The sequence below is a fragment of the Anneissia japonica genome, unplaced genomic scaffold, assembly GCF_011630105.1.
Source record: "Anneissia japonica isolate Jap-2015-1 unplaced genomic scaffold, ASM1163010v1 scaffold1726_len428862_cov177, whole genome shotgun sequence".
Lineage (NCBI taxonomy): Eukaryota > Metazoa > Echinodermata > Crinoidea > Comatulida > Comatulidae > Anneissia > Anneissia japonica.
In genome coordinates this window covers 337,137-347,786 of record NW_022710671.1, presented here as the reverse complement: position 1 = coordinate 347,786, position 10,650 = coordinate 337,137, and the positions used below count along the sequence as shown (strand labels likewise).

Here is a 10,650-nt window from a genome sequence, read left to right as displayed (position 1 = left end):
TTTCCAAGATGGCGGCCAGTTAACCTTCTCTAAAAAAAAATGGCACCAACGTTTTTCTTGTTCAGTATAAAATTCTGAGTTGGAAAAACATTGTTGCCATAAATTAACATGAATTGCGAACTGGAGCCTATTTTACTACATAAGCCCCTACTAGGAACAATATAAAAGAAATAACAGCAGCAGCAGCAGTAGGCTTCATCAGGAGAAGTAAACTGTGTGGACGAAAGCTAGAAATATATTTTATACAAGTTAGTCTTAAAAGTGCTGCTGTCATTTTTTTTTATATTGTAAAAATAAAGTTAAAATTAATTGGTCGTAGAATTCTAAATTAACACATAGGCCTATAGATAAGATTATTATCTTTGATACAAAAATAAACAAGAAAACAATAATAACAATATATTTTGACTTTACAATGAAAAATTTCAAAAGTTTGCAGGTTCGAATCCCACAAGAGACACTTTTTCATACAACCTAAATAAAGGAACTTTACGTTGATGAGCTATACCAAGGCAATTCAACAGAAGGACGCACATCTCGGGACATCAAAGGTTATAACTCTGGCATCGACATTCTAGGCGCACGTACGTCCCTACACGCTGAACGTCACAAAAACCATAGCAACCAGAACATAAACCGTCAGCGTACGTGCTAGTTGCCATGATAATCGCGCGTCGCGCAATGATTGCAAAGGACTAATGATATTTTGCACTAACATTAGACTAATATATATTCTTCATTTCAACATCAATTTTACCAAAATTGTGGTGAATTCTCGTTCATGAGACTCACTTCACAGAAATATTAATAAATGTTCTGTATATACTCAAATGTTCGTTTTCGGCACCTTATGCCACCATTGTCAAAATGACAGATTAATGTTACATAAGAACATGAAATTATATAAAATTCGTAAATTTTAAATTGCTATAAATTTTCATTTTCGTGGTCAATTTTCACAAATCAAATTGCAGTTTATAGAAGCATTTAGCAAGCTCGCGGTCAAACAAAATCAGGTGTAACAGATATTGCGAAGTACCCAAAATTACTAAAATAAAAACTAACACCATAAAACGAATGGCACGCATAGACTAATAATTGACGTCTGTACTCGCAACTAGTATCGGATTGTCGATGCCACAGTAAAGATCAAAGGACTGTACACACGCGCTATGTTCGGGAGCGGGGATGTGCGTCCTTCTGTTGAATTACCTTGGCTATACTTGATACGACATTACATTACACTGTAATGCTATGCTAAGTACAAATAAATCAAGTCAGAGGATATCAAATTACAAATTGTGAAGTTTGAATTACATCATCAAAAAGTAGAACAACATTTTTTTTTACAATTGTTGTTAAGTCGTTCTCTAAATAATCAAATACTACAAAAAAAAAGCTATAAATAAATAACTAATGTTAACATTGAAAACTTTCCCTGTGTTATTACTATACACGTTAAAGTAAAATCAAATTAAGAATAGACCTTTCCGGAGTGTCATTTACACTTAACAACGGAACAAACAGAACAGGGCCAAGATTGGCGCTTGTCCCACACGTTTACGCATACGTTACGGTATAGTTTTGAAGGAATTTAGCAATAATACACAATGTTGGGGTGGGGGGGGGCTTATGGAACGGTCCATTCTATTTTAAATATTGTATTGAAATAAATCAAGTACATTACGCGAGATGTCTATACATTATTTTGCATAACGCATTTAGTTTATTTCAGTACAACACAATATTTAGATTAATCTTAGATATTGTATTGCAATAAAATAAATGCATTGTACAAAACATATATACTTTATTTACAACTTAGTTATTTATTTTATAAAAATAACTTTGTTTCTTATTCTTTTTCTACATATGATACAGATGACGATGAGGATTAATAGACCGACAATCCCTAAGCCGATGCAGGCAATTAAAATGAAAATGCTTAGGCTTTTATCTTCATTAACTGGAGATGTTGTTAGGTTCGTCATCTCAATAAAGCACCTACCTACGTTGCCTACAACATCAATGGCCATCAGTTGAACCTTAGGCTGACAACATGTCGAGTGAAATACTCCTTTAACGCTAACGTTTGTTAGACCTACTTGAAACGCCTCCACAATCTGGCGACCAACTTTAATCTGTGTAGGGTACTTAGCCTGTATATTATACAAGCCATAGCCGACATCCATGAACGATGCAGTGACAGAGTAGTTAAAGCGACTACAATCCATGTCCGGTCTTACCATTGAGCAGTCACCTTGTCTTTCAATTACATTACATACTGGTGCTTCTTCATCAAGATCCTGAAATAATTTATTAACATAAATTCAACATTTTTAACTCTGATATATTCTAACACTGACAGGTATTTGTTAAATGCTTTGAAAAAAATTTGATGCCAATACAACACAATATAAATTCAAGATTCTATTTATTCGTCATATTTTACAAAACACTACTGTACATAAAATTGTTTTCCTGAGGAAAGAAAAAGTATGACTACATAAAACAAAATAAAATACTGAAAACAATCTGGAAAGACTGAACCTAATCTTCAATGTCTAAATAATACATTGACATAACAATAGCACTATGCCCTAGTCTTCGCTTACACTATAGAGTACTATACTCGTTTACTGATTTTACTATTTTTATATTATATATTACTGCCTATAATAATAATAATAATAATAATAATAATAATAATAATAATAACTTTACTTAATGAAATGCAAACAATATCTATTTAAAATGTTCTCAGGCGCTGTACAAAATTAAAACATAACAAGAAATCACTACTCTATATATATTAATCCATATATAATCAACTAAAAGTTAAATAGACAAAAGCATCACAATTTGATTTAACACATCAAAACCTACAGTGAATTAGTGACAACATATCAAGATTTAAAGATATACACGCAACATGAAAGAACAATAAAACACTAACAAATGTTTTTGGATTTGGTAGAGCAAAACACAAGACAATATCACCAAACTGTTAAAAAAAATTACAATTTAAATCAAAAAGTTAATGGATCCATAGTATCACTATATATACTGTCTCTTATACACATCTAGATGTGTATAAGAGACAGTNNNNACATATATATAATATATATAATATATATATATACTATATATATTATATATAATAATATATAAATAATATAATATTATTATATATACAACTATGTATACATACATACATACATACATACATGTGTTCTGGTGTGTGTTATTTAGTATTGTTATAGCATTATAGATCAAGTTAAATGCACGTAATACGGGAATAAATGCAATTAAGATAAAATTATATCATTTTACATTCGTATAGGTGTACTTTTGCCCTACCTGACCTGGAAATGTACCGAATACTCAGTACATTTGAAAACAACTGCGAAAACAATCGCAAGTTGTTCTCGTTTGGGCTCGAACCCACGATCTCCAGATCACTAGCCTGACATCATACCTCTAGACCACCGAGCTTTTTTTTCGTTGTTTTTTTTTCAAATGTACTGAGTATTCGGTACATTTCCACGTCAGGTAGGACAAAATTACACCTATACATGTTTCTCCTGACGCAAATCCAGTTATTGTCTATTACTATTTTACATTCGCTTATGAAATATGTGATTTTCAAAATTGAAACTCAAATGACAAACAACATTTCATTTACATTGCACTGAGTTTCGAATTTTTCATGGTACGATTATGAATAGGAGTTTATTCTGAAAGTGACATGACATGCTTACCGGTAGCTATAATACAACATACTTAGCACAGTTTGGACTTACAATGAGCCCATTCACACACTTGTTATATATATAATCACGCTGCCGCAGGCAATCGGAGACTTTACCCACACTATCGGATATTTTTCTTTGGTCAACGAGACCAAATGACTTTAGCGAGTACAAAAAAATTCCCCCAAGTTAATATTTAAAAACTCAACAGACTCGGAAAGGTAATAATAATAATAATAATAATAATAATAATAATAATAATAATAATAATAATAATAATAAATACACCATTTTAATAATATTGTTATTTTACTTCTTTTTTTTAATTCCATTACGATTAATAAAGTTAAAACTATTATATTTTTTTCATTATCATTATTTGATTATTGTTATTATTATTATTATTATTATTAGTAGTAGTAGTAGTAGTAGTAGTAGTAGTAGTAGTAGTAGTAGTAGTAGTAGTAGTAGTAGTAGTAGTAGTAGTAGTAGTAGTAGTAGTAGTAGTAGTAGTAGTAGTAGTAGTAGTAGTAGTAGAGTACTATTAATTTCTAGGTTAAGCATAATTCATCATATTGCAACGCTTGTGAAGTCATGTAGAGATCAAAAGTTAATTCACTTTGCGTTGTTGGCAATCTTTCCTTGTCGAATGTTTACATTCTATGCAGGATATAAAGTCGAAAATGTTTTATAATTTGCAAGTATATCATATATATACTAAGTCAGAAGATGGCAAAAGCAAAAGTAAGCTTCAATCTTAATTAAACGTAATATTTAATTTTCACTTAACTCAATTTATCGCCAATTTCTATTAACGAAAGCACGTGACTGGGATAGGAAATAACTGGTAAGAAGTACCTACCTGAGGTGCAACAATAATGTCAAACACCATAAAGTTGAAAGTTTGGCCAGCAGTGTTAGTTTGCACTGTAAGTGTGACTGTCGATGTGGTACCAAAGGCTGCATTCTCAGGAGCCAATAGTTTTATATAGCCATCTGCTGATTCATTGACGTGTAGGTTCACTCTAAAGTTAAAAATATAAAACAAGCATACAACTGTAAGACATACAAACGAAAACAAAATTGCATTTTGGACAAATAGGGCCTATAGCTTGGAAGATAAAATTACTTAGCGACTGTGGTGGTAAGGAGTTAGAGGTGGTGTTGATGATGTTTCGGAGAATAAGAATGAAGAGACACAGAGACGACGAAGATTTTCATAATTGTGATTGTAAGATGAATACCAATTAAATTATTGTTATTATTTACATTATCACTACTATTATCTTAGAATTACTATCACTATCATCGTCATGATTTATTTTTGTAGTTTGTAAAATAGAAGTACCTGTCAGGAGTAACCATTTGAACAAATCCCTTTTCGTCTGTGGCCTTTATTCTAAACAATGCTGGTTTACCGATGTTAAACACTGTGAACTTAACATGACTCGTCCCACCAGGTGCTAATATGCTGTTCTTAGTACTGGCATAGGCAATGATCTCTGTGGTTGACGGCTCAACAACACTGTTTAGTAGTCGATGTATCACATTGCCATTACCGTCTCTACCAACCAAACGTACTAAGAATGGAATGTCTGGAGGAACAGCCTCCGCCGTATACTGTGAGATCGGACTTATTTTCTGTAATGTTGTACTGGTTAGAATCTTGTCTGTGATGTCGACTAGATCCATTTGCTCCATTCTAGCTATATCTTGACCAATGGCACCAAATATTTTCATCATAATATGAGCCGGCTTGCCTTAAATTAAAAAAATACAAAGAAAGTATAATTACCTGAAAATAATAAACAAAGAAATTTGAATCATAAATGAAACTGAAAAATTCATCTTGATATAATATGATTATGACATGGCGTGATATGACATAACATGGAATGTATGATAGGATATGATAACAATTGTGATATATGATATTATCATATCATAATTATTATGATATGATAATGATATAATACGATCGTATGATATGATATATAATATGAAATGATATTATTTGATATGTTATATCATAATGTAACCATTTGCACACACAGTATTGCCTTAGTGTGAACAGAAGTCTTCATGTGCTTGCCTACCTTTAAGTGGTCTGCCGCTAATCTCCTTGTGTCCTGGGTGTGGTCCGTTAGTCTCACTTTTACCAAATGTGTGTATAAAATCGAGTGTACTAAGGCCGTACACGGACACGCTGTACGACATAAATGAATCCACCCTTATTTTCCACATACCGGGTTCCAGATTGACCATCTTGACCACACGTAGGCTAGGCAATTTGGCTGTGAATTTAATGTCACCAGCGTTTTTTATTGGACGGATTTTACCTAAAAGACATGACATTAGGACAATTTATTTGAAGAAAATGAACACTGGGTATAGTGGAGCATCATTATTATTATGTCAAATACTACTTATACAGTGACCGAATATAAGTGGTGGTGGTATTAGGACAGTATTAGTAATAATAGTCTTTCTTGCAGGAACTTGGAAAGTCATCCCCAATATCTTCTAACAATTGTTCTGGTAATTTCACTCATTTTTATATCTTATTACATTTACTTTTTGGAGACATTGAATAAAATCGAAATTAGATTATATCGGAAGCACCAGCAGCAGCCTACTCTGCATATTACATACCCTTCGGGTCCACCATTTGCATCTTTGTAATGAAGCCGTTGATCTCTACAGTTACCTCCATCAACGTAAGGTCAATAGGAAATATATGCTCTCGACCATTATGAGGTGTTGCTGGTATATCATATGCTTTGAATAAAGAAACCTGTATTTTGCAAATTGAATAAATGTTCAATATTGTGATATAATGTATATTTAATAAGCTGATTAAAACCTACATATTTATTTTCAATTTCAATTTATTCATAAAACCTCCAGTAAGGAGTAACATAGACGATCGAAACAATAAAATTACCTTAAAAACAAATGGCAAACGGCATAGCAGACAGACATCATCAGAAAAGTATATAAATGAATTGATTTTCATTTAGGCCTTATTATAAGTCAATCCTGTCTCTTATACACATCTTATATATATATATATATATATTTCAATTTTTAAATTTCAATTTATTTCAGAAAACCTCGGAGAAGGAGAGATAAAATGCATTCAAAACATTACAAAATCAAACAGACACATCAAAAAACAAATTGCATAGAATACAAATTAAACGATCAATTATATAAAAAATTTCCATAAGATAGTGGAAAAAATAAAAGTTGTGATACAAGGTGTCTGCCGTTACGTTCTAAAAACGGATGCTTCTGAAAAATTGTCTTAACACTATCGGATAATCCACCTTCATTAAAATTGTACTTATCACATTTCAGTTTTTTGTGGATATTCAATTTCGTTTTACATAAATTTACTACAGATTTCTAATAAATTATTATTTTACAAATATAATAAAACCTACATAATGCAGTTACTTGACCAATGATTATTTTACCTTGGATAATTGAACCGTGCTCTCAATAATCTGTGTTCCTTCCAACACATCTTTTTTGGTGAGATCAAGAGCTTGGCCTCCAGTGGAAAAAGCAATGTCAGAATACAGTTTGTTTCCAATCAAAGCCCTCTTGGATCGATTTGTACTTCGACGTCCACGCACAGAATGCCAACAGTTTCCAGACACAAAGAAGCTAACCTGATGATTGAGATTGCCTCATTTTAGCAATAAAATTTGATGTTTCATATTTTCTATTCTATGTAGATATATACACCTTTTTCTTCAAACTTTTCAAACTAGTCTTCTGTGTGGATGACTGTGAACTAAACTTAGGCCTAAAAACCATGCAAATACCTGTATATCAGTTTTATCATTATGCATGTTACAAAAAAAGGATGATTGTATTGATTTTCAATTCACCTCAAGAAAAAGGTAGAAAAGTCTACAGATAATTATTCCTACTACCAGTTATAAAAAACCATCCAGATCCATACCTCGATCTTCTTGTGTTGCGCGAGTGCTACAACGGAATCTCTCATTACATCATCTTTAGCTGACGCATCGGTAAACACAAAACATGACGAATATGGTTCACTGTGTGTCAGTGCCAAACGCAACCCATTGAGTACCAGTTCTGGACAATCACCACCATCTTTAGTCTTAAGATTGTTTAGAGCCGCTTTAAACTTCTCGGCATCGTCTGTAACAGTCGCAGGCCCAAACACTATAATGACAAATGAAGAAAACAAAATCGCATCAGTATCAGTAGAATAAACATTAAAAAAAACAACCCCTCTGTTTTGTATTTTTTTAATTGCACTCTGGATTTAAATTAAGTAAATTTGATATATTAAATTATAAACATGTTCAAACTCCATCATATTACAGCCAGAAGGTTATGAAGTTATTAATAATTTCAAATCAAGTACTTTGAAATATAAAAAGTCAATGAATCCAGTAAAACGCACTGCTTCACATTGTATTAACCTTACGAAGGCAAGTATTCGTCCGATATTAAATTCCATAGCATAACATTATAATCATAAATCGATATTATTTATAACATTTTTAGGATATTTCTTAATTAATATTGATTATAAGGGAATTTTTAAAAAAACCTGGATCATGAAACGGCACCAATACAAAGTTAGCTGGATCGGTGTCAGTCCCCATTCTACTGTCGATGATGTGGTATGACCGGTTGATGGCAGCATCCATATCGTTGCGCATGCTGCCGCTAGTGTCCATCACGATACACAGCGTACTGCCTAGGCCCAGATTTAGAAATCGAGCAAACGATGATTCTCCAACTGACTCTCTCAGCTTTTGTAAGAAATTTACTGTGGCTTTCATCGCTAGTTGTGCTGCCTGTTTGTGGTAGTAAAAATGCGGAGACAAATGTTGGTTGCTAGTGTCTTTGTTGATTCCACCAGCTTCGTTTGCTGAATTGCTAGAGCCCCCGCCATGTGTACATTTTCCTGTAATGAAAATGACACAAATAAATGATATAGGTGAAAAATCTCCTAGTATACAGCCTTGAAAAAATGCACATAACAGGCCTAGTACTAGTCACCAGTACTAAATCAGACAATAACAACATATGTGTATGCGTTTTTATTAGGCATACATTTATAATAATTTTAAACGAAAATAATTTTTTTAGACTTTTTAATTTGAAAATAAAATAAAAATGAAACTTGAAATGTTGACAGCAAGAGATGATATTATATGTACCCGTAATGGTATCTGCTCTTGAATGCAAAATAGAAAGAGTGCAACCTGCGGTAACAACTACAATTTAAGGAATAAGAATTAAGACTATGAACAAAGTGAATGGTGTATCTAGTTTGAATAGCATAAAATACGGAGCTAACATTTTCTAGGTTTTGAAGTTTATAATGTGTTTGAGCTATGAACATTTTGAACCTCCTTACATATATACTAACCATACACGGGGACATCTGAACCTTAAAAAAGGCCAGAGTTTATTTTAAATTAAAACTTTTCTAACAGGGTAAAAAAACACATTTTAGTTGCCTAAAGTAAACAAACAACCAGATAAATTCAAGTATACATTTTCGTGAATAACTAACCTATTCCACGAGGTTTATTGATAGGTTTTCCGTCACTGTTAACTTGTCCGTCGCTGTAGCCGCTGGTTAGAATTTTATTTCTCTTAATGTAATTTAAAACGTTATTTTTACACGTTGGATTTGAAGAGCCTTTATTCCCACAATCAATACATGTAGGTAACGTAGGGTCAGCGATCTTTCCTAAGTTTCCTCCAGACACACCCAAGTCAAAGTTTAAATCGGTATGTCCGATTTCTATCCAATTCGAATGACTGTAGAAATCTTGCAGGGTGTGCAAGAGTTGACCACATTGGCTACGAGCTGCCTCAAAGTGACCATCATTAATAGAGGATACAATCGCTTGTCGAAGTGTCAGTAATCGTTGGTTGCCGGATATAAACTGTTCTGCGTCAAAGTGAGCAGATGCAAGATGCGATACAGTTAAATCCAAGTCGACATTAGCATTGGCTGTCAATAGTTCCTTTATTGCCTCTTCAAACTTTCTCGGTGATGCCTTGTTACCGTAATATGCTTTGAATAAATCAGTTGCACTTGTATATGGTGCACTAACCGTAAGCGGCTTAATAGGTTGCTTAACACGCGGGTGATTCAAGAAATAATCTGTTGCAACATCTAGAATAGCTCTTTCTGTAATTTCAACATGAGTAGATGTATATTTTGAAGAGAACTGTAACCATTCATTCGGTATAAACGCATCACTGTAGAATACATTAAACCAAAGCAAAGCCGCTACGTAAAACATTGTTAAATTGTTAAGCAGAGCTAATTCACTGAAATATAAACACAATATTATTATAATTATTATTCGTACCATTGGATAAATTGGCCACATACGTTCTTACGTAGCAGAACCAGTCAATAATTTGTAAAACATAAATAAAATAGATCTAAAATCTATGACCAATCTGAGTTGACTAGTAGTATTATTTTAACAGCTGATAGAAATTAGAGTGCTAATTATCAATGGTAAAATGATGAAATAGAAGAACATTTTTTAAAAGGTTGCGTCAATTAATATTCATTAATTAATGTTTTGTGTTTTAAATTTATTTAACTCGTTTTATATAACCACCTATAACATCAATGTACTGCATATATAACGTGTTTGCGTAATAAGGAAATTCGAATGAACACTAAGGGCATATCTAACGCGCCACATATGACGGCCGATTAAATGAAAGCTTTTTTTCTTAATAGGTAGTCTTCAACTCGTTAACTAATCACAAAATATTTCTAAATTTTTTCTTTTGGAAATATTCTATTGAATGACCCTATTTGCTCTAATCACAAAAAAATAACTAACATTATAATTATGTTTGGTTAGAC

General features: G+C 32.5%; 1 protein-coding gene across 1 annotated transcript in view; it reads right to left on the bottom strand.

The window, feature by feature from the left end:
- Window positions 1-872: 872 nt before the first annotated feature.
- The window catches only part of LOC117107101 (von Willebrand factor A domain-containing protein 7-like), an 11,490-nt gene continuing 1,712 nt past the window's right edge, over window positions 873-10,650 (bottom strand). Inside the window, exons 2-10 of the mRNA XM_033248658.1 lie at window positions 9,325-10,094; window positions 8,350-8,709; window positions 7,726-7,955; window positions 7,232-7,429; window positions 6,405-6,546; window positions 5,849-6,091; window positions 5,101-5,512; window positions 4,615-4,777; window positions 873-2,306 (exon numbers count right to left, since the gene is read on the bottom strand). Coding sequence (XP_033104549.1) covers window positions 1,830-2,306; window positions 4,615-4,777; window positions 5,101-5,512; window positions 5,849-6,091; window positions 6,405-6,546; window positions 7,232-7,429; window positions 7,726-7,955; window positions 8,350-8,709; window positions 9,325-10,066 — 2,967 coding nt within the window. The 5' untranslated portion in view covers window positions 10,067-10,094 and the 3' untranslated portion in view covers window positions 873-1,829. The remainder of the gene's footprint in view (window positions 2,307-4,614; window positions 4,778-5,100; window positions 5,513-5,848; window positions 6,092-6,404; window positions 6,547-7,231; window positions 7,430-7,725; window positions 7,956-8,349; window positions 8,710-9,324; window positions 10,095-10,650) is intronic.